This window comes from Trichomycterus rosablanca, chromosome 26, assembly GCF_030014385.1.
Source record: "Trichomycterus rosablanca isolate fTriRos1 chromosome 26, fTriRos1.hap1, whole genome shotgun sequence".
In the NCBI taxonomy this organism is placed as follows: domain Eukaryota; kingdom Metazoa; phylum Chordata; class Actinopteri; order Siluriformes; family Trichomycteridae; genus Trichomycterus; species Trichomycterus rosablanca.
The window spans coordinates 1,831,628-1,853,391 of NC_086013.1; the positions used below are offsets into that span (position 1 = coordinate 1,831,628).

Here is a 21,764-nt window from a genome sequence, read left to right on the forward strand (position 1 = left end):
GATTGAGGAGATTCCTCGGCTTTGACTGAGCTAGTCTTTTTAACGTTGAGAAATAACTCACTAACTCACTAATCGCCCATTCTTGGAATTGTTTAGACCTTGACGTGATTGTGTAAAACTGACTGAACTTTCGAAAACCTTATTTAGCAAAGACCCGGACCACTGTTTAACTCCCAATCTGGTCATTTCCAATTCCCAAATGTGAATCCGGTGCCGCTTGCACAACCATGGAGCCGGATCACCACACGTCCAACTTACAGTCACAGTAAACAATCTAAGCAACTGAGGGTTAAGGGTCTTGCTCAATGGCTCAACAGTGGCGACCTGGCAGTGATGAGGCTTGAACCTGCAACCTTCTGATTACTAGTTCAGTACCAGTACCACTCTGACACGTGTCCAATCTGTGAGCGCTTTTTATCACCTGCCAGTGCTGAGTTCCCACAAGAGTCGTATCTCATACAGAGAGCCGCACTGGACTCCATGTGACTGTCCCAGCCATTTGTGCAGACGTGTATCGCAGGGGCAGTAAGAAGAGACCCCGTCCCACCTTCCCTCCCTCAAGCACGGCCAATAGTGTTCACCCAGCCAGTTCGGTGGCCCTGCAGAGATCAGAACTCCGCAGTGATGTGCTTGTGCGGGGTGTAGAACCACTGCACCACCCGAGCGCCTGCGCTTGTTATTTTTAGACTTTCTTCTATAATTCTAATTCCTTATAATGCTGAGGAACGCTGAGGAGCTTCTGTAACTTGATAAACTTGGTTCTTGCTGCTCGGCTTTGCTTTAATAGGACTGAGCGAGTTCTGGGTTCTCTGAGTTCTTACAGGTTCCAGTTTATTCCCTTTGATGAGAAGAAAAGCCAGATCCACTGCCTCAGGTCAGCGCTGTGTTTTAGTGCTAGATTTTGTAATCAGCGCTGGGTGTAAAAGTGGTGGTTCTTATGCTACGGGCGCCAGTTTCTTAACGGTGACTAATTATTACTCAACGGAATGCTGTGTTCTACAACTGACAGATCCTGGTTAAGCTTTGACAACTGCTTGTGGTCTTTAGTTATATAAACTAGCAAGGCTGCTCGCTTTCTCGACATGCATCAGTAATGGAAGCTGTGATTTAAAAACGTTAGTAAAAGCAAAAGCTTCTTAAACTTTGATGAGTGTTTGATTAATAACTTCTCTAATCTTAACAAGAGCTTCTTTATCTTTCTGCTTCACTTTAGCAATGATTAATTTCCTTAACCTGGATCAGCACTAGAACATTTAATAAAAATAAGAAACCTTGAGTACTTGTTGATTTTATTTCTCTCGGTGCAGGTTCGTCTGACTTGGCAGGTGTGTGTTTGTTTGCCGAGTGCTAGTATGATTGACTTTTTAAGGTGGCGCTTTGTGTGAGCAGCTTGTTATAATTTGCTCCTTCGACGTTAGAGTGCTAGCTAGATTCTTCAACCTTCACAGTCTCTAATTTTGAGAGAGTTGCTGATCTGAGACGCTAAGCGTTCCCGGTTCTCTTACCTTGCAGTTGTTTGAACCTTCCCTCCAGGATGTTGGAATACTGCACTTGGTTGACGAAGGCAGCGGGAGAGAGGCACGGCTCCCTCTCCGTCCGCCCGTACTCCATCTCTCTTGCACCTTTTTTTCAATCCGACAGTGTCTTACGCTCTTTACTCGCTTCTGGTAAAAACAGTTAGCGCGCCTGAATTCAGGGCATGCTAGAACTTGACCAGCTGGCTTCCAAAAACGTCAAAATTACGATTTAAAACTAAACCCGGGGCTTCTAGTCCTGCCGAACACGTCGCACAGATTCAGTGGTAGAGGAAAAGCAGGTCCAGGTAAGTGTGTAGGCGAGTCTGCACACGTTTCATCGGTGTGCTCTCAGCCACGGTGCCGCGCCGTCTCCATTAGAACGTCTCGACTCTGATCTTCAGGTAAAATAAATCCCAGAAAATGAAAACAGCAAAGACGCTAAAATCAAAGTGATCTTTTACTTACTTCTCCTGTAAAGCACAAATTTTCTACTAAGCAAAATGGAAAGCTCTCCCACACGTACACTCTCTACACACACGTTCAGCCTCTGCCTTTAGCCTTCCCTCCACAACGTGTGTGTATGCGCATGTGTGTGTGTGTGTGTGTGTGTGTGTTTGAGCTAGTCACAGTAGGCTGCGTAAGTAAACAAAGCCTTCTGGTCTCTGCCTCTTTCCGAGCGCTCTGTCCCTCGCCCTCTTTCCGAGCTTTGCATTTGCATAAGGTGTGTGTGTGTGTGTGTGTGTGTGTGTGTGTGTGTGTGGAGAGGCAGGAGGGGGGCAGTGAGGGACAAGGGGGAGGGGATGGGTGTGGACATGTGGACTGAACCATCTCTAAAGGTGTAGGACGGGCGGAGCGAGGAAACAGGAGCGAGAGGCTGAAGGAACCAGGACTGTTTCTCGTTCTGCTCTGCTACATGCAACAGAAATCAGACGTTAACACAGGAAGGAAGCACTTGAGAAAGATGAACCTCTTTTCCTGTGTGTGTGTGTGTGTGTGTGTGTGTGTGTGTGTGTGTGTGTGTGTGTGTGTGTGTGTGTGAGAGAGAGAGAGAGAGAGAGAGAGAGAGAGAGAGAGAGAGAGAGAGAGAGAGAGAGAGACACCTTAGCAGCACACAGAACATCAACAGTAGAATGTATGTATGTTTCTGTCTGTAGACAGAATATTTTGTCCATTATATGGACAAAAGTTTTGGGACACCCCTTTTAATGATTAAATTCATGTGTTTCTGCCTCAACAGTTATATAAAGGAAATGATATGCTTCTAACTTTGCAGCAACAGTTTAGGGAGGGCCCGGTCCTGTTCCAGAATGACTGTTCCCCTGTGCTCTATAATAACACCTGACACATCTGGACACTTGACCATGAGCTTGTTGGACGTCCCATTTGAAAACAAACGGTATTAAAATAGAGTGACCTCTGTGTGACCTTTTCAGCTACAACAACAGCCAGTCTTTTGAGATGAGCTTATTACAAGACTTTGAATTCTGATGTCTGTGGGAATTTGTGCCCATTCAGTCAAAAGACTGCAGCATTTGTATGGCTGGGCGCTTTATTCCAGAGCTGTTGAGTGGGGCTGAGGTCAGGGAGTTATAAATAAAAAGAGCCTTCCCTAAACTGTTGCTGCAAAGTTAGCTTCATATAACTGTTGTGGCTGAATCACATTCATTCTTTAATTATAAGGGGCGTCCCAATACTTTCGTCCATACAGTGTATAATGGGTCACTACAAGGTTCTCAAGGTTCCCAGTCAACCATCAGCTAATGATGATTTGTATTCTGGCCTTTGACTGTCTACACATCTGTGAGTCAACATCTGCAGGCACATCAGCATGTGACCTATAACCCGTCACACTCCTGGACTCCTGATTCACACACACACAGAACCCTAAGAAGGTGCAATGCGGAGAGCCCGGGCGTGATCCCAGAATTCAGTGGTTTGGGGGAACGAGGACCGAGACGGTTCTAAGCGTGCACCTTCAGGTTCTGCTTTAATCACTGTTTTGGCAACGCTGTAATTAGTACCTGTAATTCCTGCCAGGAGCAACACTGAGTCATTCAAAATGTGAGAAAAGCAGAGCGGGCGGGGCAGAGGAAGCGGATTATTAGAGGAGGAGAGGGTACGAGAGCCCTCCTGGCAGAGGAAGAAAGGGGTACGGAGGTGCAGAGTGTGCTGAGTGTGTGAACCAAAGTGTGAGAGAGGGATTGAACCCTGGGGGGAATTACTGCAACACTCTGTGTGCTAAGAAATGTGCACGTCAAGTCCTCGCTTGTCAAGAGGAGATGGGATCTATTTCACACACGCGCACACACACACCCACCCTCACACACACACACACACACACACACACACACACACAACTGTGTTACAGATGTGTGTTTTTGGGTAATGTCACAACATGCAACCCCCCAACCGCACACAGGTTTCCCGCTTCGTGAAGTGTTTGTAGTTTCATAATCAGACAGAATTAGTGTGTGTGTGTGTGAGTGTGTGTAAGAAACAAAGAAACACTGTCTTAATTCAGTACCTACTTCCTCCCCCTGCTGGATGCACATTAACACTGCAGAATCAGTACACATACACACACACACACACATACATATATGTACACAAACACACACACACACACACACACAACTGTGTTACAGATGTGTGTTTTTGGGTAATGTCACAACATGCAACCCCCCAACCGCACACAGGTTTCCCGCTTCGTGAAGTGTTTGTAGTTTCATAATCAGACAGAATTAGTGTGTGTGTGTGTGAGTGTGTGTGTACGTATATAAGAGACAATAAAACCGTCTTAATTAATTACCTACTTCCTCCCCCTGCTGGAAGAGCATACACACTGCAGCACACACACATTCATGCACATACACACACCCACATGCAAAGAAATACACACACACACAACTGTGTTACAGATGTGTGTTGCTGGGTAGTGTCACAACATGCAACCCCCCAAGCACCCGTAGTTAGTGTGTGTGTGTGTGTGTGTGTGTGTGTGTGTGTGTGTGTGTGTAAGAGACAAAGAAACACTAATTAATTAATTTCTCCCCCTGCTGGAAGCACATACACACTGCAGCATCACACACACACACACATTTTATACTTTATTTGTTTCCATATACAATATATAACATCAGCAGGAAACAAAATATTTCTAAAAAACATCCAACATGGCTACAGTTCATTTCTCAATAACATCCCCAAGTTTAAGGATAGAGAAAACAGCGCCTTTTCCAAATATGCAAACTTCCAATGATTGCTGAGATAGAGCAATATTTCACCACCTGTTTTGCTTTTGCTCTACTAAACCCCCCAAGACCAAGACCACACACTGCAAGTCTGTGCACATGTCCAAGACTTCCAAACACCAGGACTATCAGTTGACATCTAAATCCTAAATTTTCGATGATATTAACTAGTGTTTGGTACTTTATCATTTTTGAAGTATAAGACTCCTCCAGGTACAAATCAAATGCACATGAAATTTCATACAGTACCACCCTCTTCTGACTCTGGGAAATACAAACAATATCTGGTGTATTGGCGATTCCTAAAAAGGTCCCAGACGTCGCATTAAACCACTCAGGTCTAATTTTAGAGTGCTTAAAGATTAATTGATTCTTTACACATGGAAGCTGAGCTGTTATCAGGTCCACGAGTCTATCATGTCGTGCCGTGTACAGACCTTTAAGAGAACTACAACCGTTCAGAATGTGTGCTACAGACTCCAGCTGCTGAGTGGAGCCATGCAGCAGACAGAAAGGTAAATGAATGGATGGATACCACAGTGAGAGGTTATATTTAGTTGGCAGAATCTGTAAGCGTGCTTTCACACAGAATATAAGAACCTCCTCACCGATTACAGCATTTCTAAATATTGTGTGTGATACTGAGTGATCAGCAGATGCCAGTTTGGTTAGCTTTCCCTGAAGCTTCAGACTAGACCAGTATTGCTGCTGCTTTGCTCTTTGAGCCTCCAGCAGCATTTTTCTTGATGTTTTACACTGCAGTTGGTAGGATGTTCCGTCAACGTCAACACAAGCCTCAACAACAACTGACGGATCCCTCACCACCACTTCCGAAACATTTATAGATTCCTGACTTAATGTTGTCCATTTTAATTCTGTATTCGTTCTCCTACATAGATCATTCAGATCTGGCCAATCAGATGAAACGCCAAATCCCTGAGCCTGTACATACAATTTCCCATTATCCTTTCTTCTAAATCCTAAGAAATTATCCTCACCAGATGATGCTAGTGGGATTTTTCGTCGTCTAAAGTCCAAAAATAGTGAAGCTCTCGCCATTTCCCGCACAAATTTATCATCACTATTCAGCATGTTAATAAGATGTGATTGTCGGGTGGCAGTATATAACCAAGTGCAATTTGGAACACCCAAGCCTCCATCTTTTCGGCTTTGAAATATAAAGCACCTGGTTGACCGTGTGTTTAAATTAAGCCACTTTCTTACGACTTGCACAATCTTAGTATCCATTTCTTGAAGAACATTTTGAGGTAAATGAACATTAGCAAACAAATGCTGAATTTTAGCCACTACAATTTCTCTTATTGCTTCTAACTTCATCACAATAGGGAGAGGAGAAGTATCAATCATCTCTAATCTAAAATTGAACTGGTTTATCATTTGTTCCACCTGCTGACTCCAATCTCCTGCTATATTAAATTTGTGGCCCAGGTAGCTGTAAGTCTCATGTCTGTTATAAACTCTAACTGGCTGGTCAAGAATTGAAAAGATAGGAGGCTTGTCCGTCTTAGATTTATACCAACGATTTCCTCCACTTCTCCTTTCATAAAAAACTGCACACTTAGTATGCTTTTACACACACACACACACACACACACACACACACACACACACACACACACACACACACACACACACACACACACACACAGGCAAAACCGTGTTACAGATGTGTGCTGTTGGATAATGCCACAAGACAACCCTCCAACCACACACAGGTTCCCGTTTTGCAAAGTGTCTGTAGTAACATAATCAAAATCAATGTGTGTGTGTGTGTGTGTGTGTGTGTGTGTGTGTGTGTGTGTGTGTGTGTATGACACAAAGACACAACCTGACAAGCAATTACCTAATTCCACCTCCTGCTGGAAGCACATACACACTGCAGCATCATAACACACACACACACACACACACACACACACACACACACACACACGGGTTACCTGCGAGCGCTTTGATCCGCGAGCGTTCGAACAGTCGGGCCGAGCTGTTCTCGTTGTCCCACTCGGCCTCAGCGGCCAGCTCCCACCGGTTGTTGATGTCATTGTACTGCTGCTGGATCTCCACGCTGTCGAAATCAGTCGGCGAAATCGCGCTCATGATTACCGCCCTGGAAACAAGTAAGGGGGGCGGGGGTCAGGGGTCAGGCATTACATACCACTGAACATATTGATTTACAGAATTTAATCTGGGCAGCGCAGTGGCACATCAATGAGTCCCGGGGACGGCCCTCGCTCCCCTGTGTCCACGGAGGGTATGTGGGGTACTTTTTCCCACTTCCTAAATGCACAATGCCGCCACCAATCTCCTTGTATACAAAAATAAAGTCATGAAATTATTAAACTAACATCTTCTGTCTTGCTTCTTTTTGTTAGACATATTGGTACAATTATGGGTTTGGTTCATGTTTTGCCCAGGAATGAACTGGTATATAATACTGCTGTGGTTTGTTTACTATAACTGGCAGGAAAATAAAGTATAAAGCTGCTGCTGCTGCTGCTGTGAGGCTGATATTCCAGCAATCCGGTGTAATTAGACTGAATGGAAGTGATTCAGCGTATTTTACTGCAATGAACCACCATAAGATTCGATCAATACACACTTAGGCCTAGTCAACACAATCACAGATCCTTTAAAATATTCATTTTAAACATTAAGCATTCTGTATCTAGGCCAGACGAGGCCGTTTTGCTTTAATAGTTTTTATTATGACCAGTTACTGTGTATGAAATCATGTAAAATAACCCAAATAAATACTGAGAGCAGAATTTAATCTCAGCTCTGATATCGAGCGGCCGAGTGCCTACACAGGCATGACTGGACGTGTCTGAGGGTGAGCAGGCCAAGAGGGTTCATTGCTGCTGCGACTGCGCTCTCTGCTGGCTGGTCGATAGCTCCTGCATAGAGACGGTGAATATTATTGAATACTGATCACTGGGTAAAAAGAAGTGGTTGGCTGCTGCACGTGTGTTCTCCTCGACCAGGACCGGCATCAGTAAAGGAGATTTAATTTGGGAACTGGATATGACTAGATTGGGAGAAAAAGGGGAGCATGGAGAAATCGAAATGTATTCACAGCATTTTACTAATCAGATTTACACTATTTATATGTATTTATTTGACCTGTATGGTATATACTGTAAAATACCACGTTGAAACACAAGTGATGCCAGATTGGTGGGCACTCTGAATAGATGTTTCCAGTACACCAGTCCCTACCCATAATCCCATTCAGAGACCGTCGATAATTACGGTATTTCTTTAGAAAACACAACCGTCCCAGCAGGACAGATTTGAGCTTGTTAATATTTCAACACACAGAGCCCTTAATGCACCCAAGGGGCGCGTACACACACACACACAAAATAAAAGGACCTTTGTGCTGCACGCTGTAAAGACAATATGATGCTAAAGACTCTTTCTAAATTGAAAAAGATTAAAGAAGATTAAAAAAAAAACACTCCTAACAACCACTGAGTCTCAGGTGGATGCACTACAGCAGAAGACCACATGACCTGAGGTCACCAGAGTACACGGTGAAATTAAAATGAATAAATCAATAATCAGTTACGGTTATATATTGTATCTGAGCTCCGTGAAGCTGCGGGGTTCCTATCAGACGTTTTAATTACGAGCTACCTGAAAAGTGACCACTGAAAAGTGGACAGCTTCACCACAACGAGCCACATCATGGGATTAAATACGATTACTGACTCAATCATGGAAACTCGGAGGCTTCTCATAATCAGATTACTGACGTGCAGGGAAATCAAGGGACCGCATTATTAGCAAAATGTGATTTTTTTAATGTCGTATTTAAACTGTGGTCCCGTAAACACACACACACACACACACACACACACACACACACGCAGCTTAATGAGCCATTATACTCAGTATTTATTTTAAAAGGTGGCTGTACTCCAGATCAATGCTTTCGGTCTGGTTTGAATCAGCTGTGCTGTCTGGGTTGTGTGTGTGTGTGTGTGTGTGTGTGTGTGTGTGTGTGTGTGTGCATGCATGTGTGCGTGTTGCATTATTTACAAGAGGGGGAAGAAAAAAAAAAAAAAAAAAGATCATTAAATAGATTTGCAGTCCAGAATGACCTTGTGGTCACTAAACTGATTTAAAATAATCTGATTGATGATGGTGTGAAGTCTGAACAAGATCTAGTGAACAAGATGTCACGGATGCGCTTCAAGGCCTGTCAAATTTAGTATTTTACCCCCGTTTGCACCCACATTTAGACCGGTGTGCCTTCGACAAATCAAAACGGTGGTACCCAGATGATTAGCAGATGAGTTTGTTAACAATATCATTGGCCACTCAAGTGATGCGAATAAAACAGGATAAAAATATTTAGGGAGGAAAGGTGATGTGCAACAAAAAAGAAAACACTGATGCGTAGTTTGCGCCCTACAATCATTAATCTATAATGTTGGAAACGAGCTGAGATTGGACGTTTTGGAACGACGCGCCGCGTGCAGCAGGGTAATTCGTCTGCAGTAGCTTGAAAGGAAAATGTTTTGACTACGACTTTGATTGATCTCGACCCAGACGTGATCTGCTAAATCTGAATTTCAGGTGCGAGAGGATCACATACTTGTCCGAACCTGAATAATTATAACTCTCGTCACGGCCCCAGCATGTTTAGTTAGCACTAAATGCTAATACGCTTCATCATTATTGCATCAGAGAGATGCTGAAACTAAGTCAGGAGCGTTCAGAAATACTTTTATATTATTAATTCATCCTGTTACACAATCCTGTGTGTGTGTGTGTGGGTGTGTGCTTGTGTATGTGTGTGGGTGTGTGTGTGTGTGTGGGTGTGTGCTTGTGTAAGAGGAGATGATCAGTGGTGACTGAACACATATGGCACATAAGAAAACCTTTCCTGACCAAATGAATTGTGTGTGTGTGTGTGTGTGTGTGATGGACTAAATGAATCCCATGAGATGTAGTAGACTCAGATGTGACTACCCTTCCCCCTGTAGTGCATAAGTAGGAGTATAACACACACACACACACACACACACACACACACACACACACACACACACACACACTTAAAAACCCCTGGCGCTCAGGTGGCACGGCTGCTTGAGGTTTCATTGTCCCTACAGAAATGCTGCCTCTAGTGACGGGTCACGATGTCTGCATGAGTGAGATGCGATACAGCTCTTTGTGGCTCTCCTCGTCCAGCTCAGTGATGGTGCAGGCGGCGGAAAATGACAATAAGGGAACTGATCCGACTCGATCAGGAGTAAACTGGGAAGATAAGGCCTCAGGTGGACATGGAAAGTGGCTGCACTGCATCCCCTTCCCCCCAACCCCCCCCAGCAAATAAAGGGCACGACACTTCCACATGAACTGACAGGATGACAAAGCCAGACACAAATCAATACGTTTGGAAGTGTGCATGCCTATAGGGCTACATCGTGTCACACATGAAGATACACATGCTGTAGGTCTGTCTGAAAACCTAATGAGCTGCCTTGCTGCCTACTGCCTACCTGATCAGCTGCCTCAGTAGAGAGGATTCTAATAAGTCATCAAACTCGTAAGGCAGATTATTTAGACGCACTACTACGCAACACAGTTAGCCTCGAGCTATTCAAACCGACGGGCTGAGGCAGCACAACCCGCTAGTGTGCCAGTTAACGTCTCCCTCCGTGTACCGAAAACGCTTAAATTGTCACAGACGAGCCCAAATTTAAGAAGAACTCCGTTGGTTGCTTCGCATTCATCCACCACATTTGTCACTTATTTATCACTATTATAATCATTATTATTTGATTACAGGAGTTACACACCACGCCACACAGAGCGTCTGCAAAACAAACACTGCACACATCAACAGTAAAAAAATAGAAGGTGGTTATTGAGGTCTAAATAAAGCCCCTGAGGCAGGTACAGCTACACCATAAAACTGTTCTAATCCAGTATGGTCAGTGAGATTGCATTAGCAGGTTAGATCGCTTCGGGAGTAAAGAATGAATCAGAACTACAGTATTTGCTGCTTTCTAGATGAAAAGCTGAAGAGAGTTTGAGAGAGAACAGAAACCCGGCAGCTTGGACGAGGAGGTGGAAGTGAAAAGCACTATAAATAGGCCAAATCCACAGAGCGGTTCCAAAAACCATGATTTAAACAAGCTCGCTATCTGCTACATGTCGACCGCCAACACATACTATCGAGAACGCTCTAGAAAGCAGCGGCATGTCAAAATGTGAACGTTTTCCTTCTAAGAGGACAATAAAGGGGTACAAACGGAGGAAGAGAGTGGGCGACTGGAAGACGAGCGAGGAACCGCTGTTTAGGATGCCAGGAAGAGTGCAGAGGCGTGTGAGTACAAAGCGCTGCAATAAAACAGCATAAATGTGAATCGCTTCCTAAAATAACAGCAGCGTTCATTTCCTGTTGTGTGTCATGATTTGATATGACGGATAATGGAAAGACAGACAGACGGATGGATGGATGGGAATGCAAAATTAGAAAGATAGATGAAGATGTACGGGTGGATAAATAGAGGTAAAATAAATAGATGGTAGGTGGAAGGATGAACGGACAGACGGACAAACAGACTGAAGAATGAATGGACTGATTTGACTAACAGAGGGGTGACTGTAGGGTGATTCCTGAAATCTGGTGTCATCTGTTTAGTTCTGGACACATTAATGTCCAACTGGGGAGGTTCAGCATAACCAGGTTTGCTGCAGCTAGAGTCAGAGCATGGCTGTGAGGAGCGTAGGTGCACCGCTCACCACTCCTGTTTTCCAGCATGCTTATGTGATGGTGACCAGTGCACCCATGGGCAGTTTGGAACTTTTGGAATTGTTGTGATGGCTACACGTCAGGCTTATCACCTAATGACTGAGCGGTCATTGCTCCTAGACATTGACATTGCCACTAGACATTACTAGATCATAGCACTACTCAAAAGCACTACTTCCAGTTGACCACGGCAGCATCAGAATGAGAAATTTGACAGACCAACTTTTTGGAAAAGTGGCAACTCGTGACAATGCCATGTAGAATGTTGCTGAAATTTTCGGTACATACCATTCATCGTCCTTAGACCGTGAGGCCTACTACATTTAGGAATGTGTGTGTATGAGTGTGTAAAATAACCTCATGGCTCACTAGTTTGCCTTTTTATGGCTGAATCTTGCAGTCGGTGTTAGAAATATGAGCCACATGATCGTCTCTTGGAAATATTCCTATTTTTAGAAGGTTTTAGACTGGCTGGTATCTGATCAGCACTTCTGGATTGAGTTTCCTCATCTTCCCGCATCTTCCTCCATTTAAAAGCTTTGAAAGCTTTAATTCGGGTGTTGTGTCTCCAAGAGTAAGACAAGCTGACATTATTGTTTAAGTGTCCCATAGCACCTCCTCCTAAATGCACTGACCTAACACCGCCCATACAAAAATCCCTAAAATTATCTAAGGGGTGTTGACAGGAGATAAAAGGTCCACACACACACACACACACACACACACACACACACACACAGTAGTGGTTAATTAAAGCAGAGCTGAAATTACAGTCTAGAGAAACACCACACTGTGTTTTTCTCCACACGACGACTGAATCTGGAAACCCATAAAATAGCACCACACTTTAACACCATGGTGAACCGGCCAATGAAGCTCCAAACCACCACTGATAAAGATCCATACGCTGCATAGATAATAGTAATAATATTTAATGTACCACGTGTGATATATTTGTGCAGGGTCAACCAATGGAATGAGGCTGCATGGCAGACCTGGGATTCAAACCTGCAACATCTCTGTTAATAGCCCAAAGCTCTAACCACTAGAGAGTATTCACAGTTTACATGAAACATTTTCACACCAGCCCTAGAGAAACATGGCTACTGGTGTGGAATCAGTGAGATCAGCACTATACGAGAACGTGACAGTAACAAAAGCACCGGTAGTGTTTGGGATGAGAGAGCTTATCAAGTGTGCTCATCCAGAACCCCATAACAATACATGCTGCTCAGGTGGGAGGGCAGCCTACAGAGCACATGAGCAGGATCGGGAGAGTCAGCAATACGGCAAGGACATCAACACATTCCTCCATCTATTCACATCTGTGTGACTGTTCAGCCATTAATCTCCACGTTTCTTCATTCAACTGTCCAACAGATTCCAAAAAGATTACGGCTGTGTAATTTAGATAATTAATTTTTGGATTAGCCCCTACGCTCTGATATGGCCAATTATTACCCATCATTGCCTCATAATACAAGACTGGGTCCTCAGATCTGCAATAATTTATTTACATTAGGTTGGCATTTTGAAACTCCAGACCAAGAGCTGCTACAGAAGCCGACCTGGTCAGTGAAATTAACCACAGTCTCTTCATGCTCGACTGATCTCCAGTATCTACACTAAGGAGGTTTGGTTCTGAAAAGATTGTTAATTTCCTGTGTGATTAATAAAGTATCTATATATCTAGATCATGTGAACGCTGTTCTTTATTTAAACTCAGCAAAAATCTGGAGCATCTGAGATCAATCAGAATAATAAAAAGCCTCCAATGAATCATTTAGACTTTCGTTACACTTACGTTCAAAGCACAAGGCAGCGTACGGAACTTAAGGCTTCCTAAAGATGTGCACGCGCGTGTCTGAAGGAGGGAAGGTCGCATGGGGTTTATCCTCTTGGCAGCTGTGATATGCGACTGATTGATGCGCTTACACAAGTGGTGGGGGATTCACATCAGGCATAGTGTGACTGGCTGTACATGGTCCGGCCCTGTAAAGTGCTGTGATGGACTGGTGCCCCACCTGGGGTATCCCTGCCTTGTGCCCAGTGTTTCTCTGTGGAAATGAGCCTGTTGTGACGCTGACCAGGATACAGCGGTGGATAAAAATGAAATAATCTAATAACTGCTGTCTTTCAATCATGCTTAATGATATAAATATATATTTGATATATTAACCTTAATTATTATTACATCCTTGGGAAGACAGATCTAAAACGTGTCAGCTAGCTCAATTGGCCTTGGCTGTTTTTTAAAGGCCAAATATGCCACATACCTATGCAGCTTTTTCTTACATAAAGCCCAAGGGTTATAAATCAGAACAGTGTCAATATTATACATTTACATTATCGTGATATATTGCATAATCAATAACTGGAACATCCCTAATTGTGTATTTTTTCCACCTCTTTGTTTATCCAGACTGCAAAAGAGGATCCGAAGGAATCAAAACACGACCATGTCCACACACACACACACACACACACACACACACACACACACACGAATGAAAGGATGAATGTAAAGCCGTGTTGCGCATTTAACACCATCAGTCAACGTAATGCCATGTTTACATCCAAATCAATACGCGTCGATACATTTTCTGCCCTAAAATAGTTCATAATAATACATTTTGTCTGCTTTGTCCGGAACACATAGCAATCTAGCGTGTACATGGATGTGCTATAGAGACAAAAGGCGAACCAGCACAGGGCAGCATGTTGATATTATAGCCAAGCATCTTCAGCAAGCACAGCGCCAGACCTGGGCTCAATCCCAAACACCACCTTTCTCCCTACCTAGGCGGCCTACACAGAGCGTGCGGTACACATACATGTACAGCCCACACAGTGTGCTACGTAATTACACAATGAGTCATTTGGGATACAGCCTGGTAGATTGAACAAGATGCTAGGGTAATAACGGTATTTGTTTCATTTTTTCAATTTAGTTGGTTATTCAAAACGCGTTATGGTGGTTAGATTAACAAGCTAAGATGCTATCAAAAGATAAACAACTCACCTTCGGTATCGAATTCGTTCCTCTCACAACGTTTACCGTCGTTTTCTGTAACGAAATGCCACCCGAGAGAAAAGCTTCGCCTCACATAGGTGGGTTTATTTCCCTAAATTCCTCCATCAAGTGTTAAATCCGCATCCTTTATTCCTTCGAGTTTTTTTCCTCTTAATTTTCCGTTACAAAAACACATATAAAAGCGGCTCCCTCGCGCCGACTGAACGCTAACGGACGCGCACGTGGAATTAAAAGGGAATTTTCAAATCATAGCCCGAGCACGCGCGCGCGCCTCCTCATATGCATGCAGGTATGTATGCAGGTATGCATGTGTGTATGTATGTATGCATGCACGCGTGTACGAGTGTGCGCTCGAACGTCGCTCGGTCACTCCGGTTCCCCCGGTAAGATGAGAGAATGAACGGCTGCACGCGCCGTGGGGGAGGAGGAGTGAACGGAGGAGGAGGAGAAGGGAGGGTGTCTAGATCCCCGCGTGAGCGCACACGCGCGTGCATTCCCTCGCCCGCGCGTGGAAACGATTCATCCGGTCGTCCAAAGCGATTTACATTACAGTTACAGTATACCGTCTGAGCAATTGAGGGTTAGGGGCCTTGCTCAGGGGCCCAACAGCAGCAACCACTAGGCTACCCTAGGCTGCCCTTCAGTAATTTGAAGCAACCACTGTATCCAGTAGGGTCCGGAGCCCACCCTGGACCCATAAGGGAAACAACAGGCATAAGGAGGGACACAGTGCATGTCCTTACAATTGAGACATTGCAAGCAATTGAGGGTTAAGGGCCTTGCTCAAGGGCCCAACTGTTGCAACCTGGCAGATGAGGGACTTGAACCAGTGACCTTTTGATTGTTAGTCCAGTACCTTAACCACTAGCCTACAGCTGTCCTTCAGTAATTTGGAGCAGCTTTCTATCCAGTTGGGTCCGGAGCCCTCCCTGGACCCATAAGGGAAACAACAGGCATAAGGAGGGACACAGTGCATGTCCTTACAATTGAGACATTGCAAGCAATTGAGGGTTAAGGGCCTTGCTCAAGGGCCCAACTGTTGCAATCTGGCAGATGAGGGACTTGAACCAATGACCTTCTGAGTACCTTAACCACTAACCTACAGCTGCCCTTCAGTAATCTGGAGCAATCTCTCCGGAGCCCATCCTGGACCCATAAGGGAAACGATAGGCATAAGGATGGACACAGTGCATGTCCTTACAATTGAGACATTGCAAGCAATTGAGGGTTAGGGGCCTTGCTCAGGGGACCAACCGTGAGGCAACCAGGCAGTGGTGGGGCGTAAACCAGCAACCTTCTGATTGCTAGCCCAGTACCTTAACCACTAGGCTTCAGATGTAATCTGGAGCAGCTCTCTATCCAGTCGGGTCCGGAGCCCACCCTGGATCCATAAGGGAAACAATGGGCATAAGGATGGTCAGGACATACATAAGCAGTTGAGGGTTAAGGGCCTTGCTCAGGGGCCCAACAGTGGCAACCTGGCAGATGTGGGGCTTGAACCAGTAACCTTCCAGTTACTAGTTCTGTACTCGCCCTATATTAATTTGGAGCAACCGCTCTATCCAGGATGGTTTGGAGCCCACCCAGGACCCCTTAAAGAAAACTACGGGCATGAGGATGGACACGTTGCATGTTCATACTGCTCAAATATTTGAACTTTGAACCGGGCTTGTAAATACCAGTCACTCACTGTCAGGACGGTTTGTTTATTCTTGTTTGTTTTTGGCTGACCCTGGTTTCAGAGGTCTAGCATTAAATCCAAGAAAGATTCACACTCATTAGCATAAGTGGGACAGTGTTTAGGAAGAAGCTCATTTGGAAATGGCTTTAAACACCTATAAGGGGTGTGAAAATCCCCCAAAACACCAGACTGTGGGTGTGATGGGGGCTGGTGACCATCTGTCCTCCACCCACAAGAAAACTAGATGGCATCAGCATATCAATCAAATACACAAACACACACACACACACACACACACACACACACTGTCTTTGTGAGGAATCATGTTGACTTGTGTATAACTGTAATTAGAGGATAGAGGGTGGATTCTCTAAATTGCCCCCAGTGTAAGCTGCTAAGTAAGTGAGTACAGGTAGTTGTAGCTATGTGGTTAAATACTGGACTAGTAATCAGAAGGTTGGTTTAAGCCACACATCTGCCAGGTTGGCAATCTTGGCCCCTCAAACACGACCCCTCAGTCAGTGTGGGCGTCCTTTGTGTCCCCCTGCCTTCTAAAAAACGTACAGAAGGTAGATTTGCAGCTTTAAATACACCATTGGTGTGATCGAGTAAGTAAGCAGGTAAGTATGTGATGCCATGTGATAAACTGCCAACACGTTTTAAGATTTAAAGATCCCAAAATGCTACCATGTCCTACCAATCTCCAACCATGGACCTGGGAGAAATATTTTGCCTCTCTAACCATCCTCCTGACTATGTGCGGTGACAAAATACATTTGCATCCAATTTAAGGCAGGTTTATTGAGGTAGTTTGTTCTGAACAGTGGATCAGGGTGTTTTGGGTGTGTAGCTACTGTTCAGAGCCGTTGCCTGATCTATGAAGGTCAGCGTACCTCGATTAGTCTGTAGAAGTTTGGCTTCTGTCTGTGTAAATATGGATTAGAGTCGTCAGCGCGATCGAGTTTCTTCTCTTTCCGTCTTGCGCTGTTTCTGCTGACACACGTCCAAGAGGAATAGCAGGAGTGGAAAATAAAAATAAGGTGATTATATCAAAGGGAGACGGTCTACGTGGTTTTCTTCCAGACATGAGTCTAGAGTTGTTTCTGCTTTAAATGTATAAGGAGCCAGTAAGATAATTCAGAAACTTTATGATATGAGAAGTAACTGTCCAATAACGTTTCAGGTCCTGCATGTTTATGTTTACGTGCACATCTCAGGAGTTAAACACCTCCGTCTTCATTAATCTGGAGTCTTTAAAGACTGTCAGCACAAATAAACAAGTCAATAAAGAGACCTTAAGAGAACCGGCACCACTGTACATTCCAGAGTATCCTTTCACTCTTCGCTTCGATCGAACCCTCTATCCGTACCCGACTCCACCCGACCTGCTCCCGCTCAGTCTGAACAAGCACAAAACCATCACGGCGGGACAATGAGAGCGCTGAGTGGACGTCCCTGTGTGGGACGACAGGGATTACACAGACATGAATGTGTTGTGGTTTGCAGAGTGCAGATCTTCGGTCGGATCCACGTGATCCCAGAACTCGAAAACAACTCGCAGGCAAAATTCCCGCCTGTGTGTTTTGGTGTGGACGGAATAATTATTATTGTGTCAATCACACAACCAACATGCGTTATGTAGTGCCAACGTGGTAAAAAAAAAAGTAGCAAATTAAAAGCTGTACTTGGTGTGAACGTGGTGCTAAATGGTGATATTCCCTAGGTGGTAGGCAAGAGGGCTGAAACATTAGCTTGGCTTGTATGACTGAGGTGACATAAATCTTTACTGTCCACCTATAGAGGATTAGCTGGTCATCCTACCTCATGTTCAGACATAATCTGGTTTAACTGGTCATTAGACCTTATACTGAGGCTGAGCTGCTCATTATACCTCATAATGAGGACTTCTTACCGAGGCTTAGAAGTCACAGTGAGGCCACGCCAGCATATTTTAGACTGAAGCTGGTGTTTAATGTATTATATGGACGATATCTGGTGATCATAAAGGAGTAAAACCTCAATTTATGTATGAGGTACAATGACCAGCTAAGCCTCAGCACAAGGTAAAATATGAAGGTTTGACGTCCAGCTATGGCTTAGTATGAGGTAGAATGACCTGCTCAGCCTTAGTTTGAGGTATGATGATGAACTTAGCCTTAGTTTGAGGAATGACGACCATCTACGCATCTACAATGTAAACTGTAATGACCATCTAAGCCTCTGTATTGGTTACGATGACCAGCTAAGCCTCTGTATTGGTTACGATGGCCAGCTAAGCCTCTGTATTGGTTACGATGACCAGCTAAGCCTCTGTATTGGTTACGATGACCAGCTAAGCCTCTGTATTGGTTACGATGACCAGCTAAGCCTCTGTATTGGTTATGATGACCAGCTAAGCCTCTGTATTGGTTACGATGGCCAGCGAAGCTTCTGTATTGGTTACGATGACCAGCTAAGCCTCTGTATTGGTTATGATGACCATCTAAGCCTCTGTATTAGTTGCGATGACCAGCTAAGCCTCTGTATTGGTTACGATGACCATCTAAGCCTCGTCGTGAGGTATGTTAGGCAGCTAAGCCTTGAATCCTCCCTACTCAGATGTCTTTTCTTTCTTTTCTGTCATTCTGACCTACTAAGAGATATTTATACTCCTCCCTGGTTCCTTTCTCACTTCTCGACTCCTCTCGCTGGGATGACCTGACTATTTCTGCTCTCTCTCTCTCTGTCCTCCACAAAAGTTTTTTGAAGGACATCTTGCTGCTCCAGTTTGAGAAACAGTAGAACTGCTGCAATGGAAAGAGGGACAGAAATCTGTCATTTAAATAAATCCAGTTTTAAATAGTGTCCGTATGAAGGTGGCATTTGTAGTTTGCTCTAGCGCGCCGGAGACAAGATGCTATCTTTTAAAGGAAGCCCATGGCTAACAGTTTAGCTCAGTTCATTTAAGTATTTGGACACCTGTCCATAAACGTGTCGATCGTCCCATCTCAAAAACAAACAGTATTAAAACAGACTGACCTCTATTTGACCTTTTCAGCTACGACAACCACTCTTCTGAGAAGCTTGAAATATGTCTGTGGGAATTTGTGCCTGTTCAGTCAAAAGCATTTGTATGATCTCTAGAAAGCCTCTGTTGATGTTCCAGTTCATTCCAAAGCTGTTCAGTGGGGCTGAGGTCGTCATGTCTTTATAAAGCTGCTCTGTGCACAGAGGAACAGTCATGATGGGACAGGTAAGGACCTTCCCTAAACTGTTGCTGTAACATTTAAAGCATATCATTTACTTGTTAGCAACTGCTGTGGCTGAAATACTTAAATCCAAATTTAGACAGGGTGTCCCGATACGTTTGTCCATATAGTGTCCACGTCCCCTACTGTCCCTGTTTTAAGGACAAATTTGGGTCTCTTTGGCTTCATACATGATTTGATAACTAGGTTGTTTCTTTTTCTGGTGTCCCTTCCCAGAATGCATTGCTCTGGCAGTGTCAAATGATGCAGCTCACACTGAGACAATACAGATGGCTAAGGGTGTGTGTGTGTGTGTGTGTGTGTGCACCTGTGTGTAATTCTACAGATACAGCACCTCGACCCTTTAGCGGAGCGGCTGAAGACGCCGTAAAGAACGAAAAAGCCGGTGAATTAAAGTGAGAATTGATGTAACGGACGGGATCGGATGTCACGGCGTGCCTGGGCGTCTAAAAATAGAGCTCATGTTTCATCATGACGGATTAATGATGATTATTTAATAGCATAATTTCACACACACCTAGTGAGATGCTGATGCAGATCAAGCACCGAGGTCAATCAAAAATTACACACCGATGTACAGAAACACGTCTGACCTTCAGTACCTACATACAGCTGAAATAAATATACCATAACAAACACATTTGGGGGGTCAGTTCAGTGATGCCGAATCCTGCAGAGATTGTACAGAAAAGGTCAGATGAATCATCCCTTGCCACGCTCTCCACAAGTGGGCGAGTACGTGTGTGGAGAGAACGTTAAAGGTCTCTGTTGTGCCGCGGGAGGCATTTTGCCGGCACGATGTGGGTCCAGGTCCATTCGTCCACTTACAATGATGTTAACTGAAGTTATGCTGACAGAGCAGCAGATCGATATAATAAAACGGTTCTGTTTTGATGGGAGTGGTCTCTTCCAGAAGGTATATATACATACGAGTGATCTTCAAAAAGTTTCTGCACTTGTATGTATTAGTTATAAGCAGTAAGGTTAGGAGGAGGAGTAATTGGTCTTGTCTGAGAGACCCGATTTAGCTTCATCTGATTTCCACCTTTTTGGACGCTCAAAGAAGATTTAAGGGGAAGAAGATTTTCATGTGATGATGTGAAAGCGATTTTCAAGCGAGTTTTAAAAAGTGCGGAAACTTTTTGAAGAACCTTCAGACATTTATGGGTTTTAGATCCTAAAAATCCGGCCTCGAGGACCTGCTCCTTTCCTCCATTGAGACCTTCCTGAAATCAAACTGCTATTTGTCAATAATTGTTAGTACATTTTTCTTGGTTATTGGTTGTTGATTGAGATCAGACGGTTCCCATAAATCCTGAACTGCTTGGTAAATTAGATCCCAGAAATATAGAGAAAGAAAGGTACCTCAATGAGCCTCTAGTGAAGGATGTTGGTCCCTCGAGTCTGGTTCCTCTCAGGGTTTCTTCCTTGTTATATCTGCTGAGTTTCTCTTTGCCCTCGGCTTGCCTGACTACGTTCACCAACTTCTAAACCTGAAAGTTTTTAGGTTGGACCTTTCAGGCCGGTTTGCTCGTGGACTATTTTCATCAATCACGGGCTGAAAATAGCCAGCGAGTAAAACCAGGCCATGCTGCGTTCACACTCAGTCCTGTATTACTGTCTCTTATTCACTCAGTTTAATGGATTGTTCAGCTCACAAGCAAACCTGAATGAAGAGAATTTAATCATATCGACCAAGAAACTGAACCCGATTAACTTGAGACTGGATTCTTAAAGAAGGGAAGGAAGCTTTCACGGCCAGAATCTCACTATATCTCACTAAAAATAGAAGATTTTTAAATCACACGTCTATCAGAGGGACCCTCATAACCTTGGAAAATAAAAGATAATTTACTATGAGACAAATGAACCTCCAAAAAGTGATTTTTACTGTGGATGCATCAAAGCTGTAACTGTGCACATTGGTTTTGAAATAAAACAATGTTGTTATATATATATATATATATATATATATATATATATATATATATATGTTTATATACTGTATATGTGTGTATATATGTATATATATATATAGTTTTCTCTTCACTGTACGCCAGTTTGAGACTATGCACCCACATGTCCCACTTTTTTGAATATGACCGTGTGTGTGCGTGTGTGTCCCATAATGCACCTCTGGGTTAGACACTGAGGGAATCGTCTCCCTCCTTGTCAGAGTCTTGCTAATAATGTTAATTAGGTATTAACAGCCCAAACCTGCAGGGATTAAATAACTAAACTTA

The 21,764-nt window shown here is 44.0% G+C and overlaps 1 protein-coding gene across 3 annotated transcripts in view; it reads right to left on the reverse strand.

The window, feature by feature from the left end:
- Positions 1-14,799, reverse strand: part of sptbn2 (spectrin, beta, non-erythrocytic 2) — a 57,513-nt gene extending 42,714 nt beyond the window's left edge. Inside the window, exons 1-3 of one of the 3 annotated variants that reach the window (XM_062988337.1) lie at positions 14,581-14,799; positions 6,730-6,896; positions 1,506-1,613 (exon numbers count right to left, since the gene is read on the reverse strand). In XM_062988337.1, coding sequence (XP_062844407.1) covers positions 1,506-1,613; positions 6,730-6,886 — 265 coding nt within the window. In that variant the 5' untranslated portion in view covers positions 6,887-6,896; positions 14,581-14,799. Of the gene's footprint in view, positions 1-1,505; positions 1,973-6,729; positions 6,897-14,580 lie in introns of those variants that run through there. The other 2 variants (XM_062988334.1, XM_062988335.1) reach the window with 2 other exon arrangements.
- Between the last annotated feature and the right edge of the window lie 6,965 nt (positions 14,800-21,764).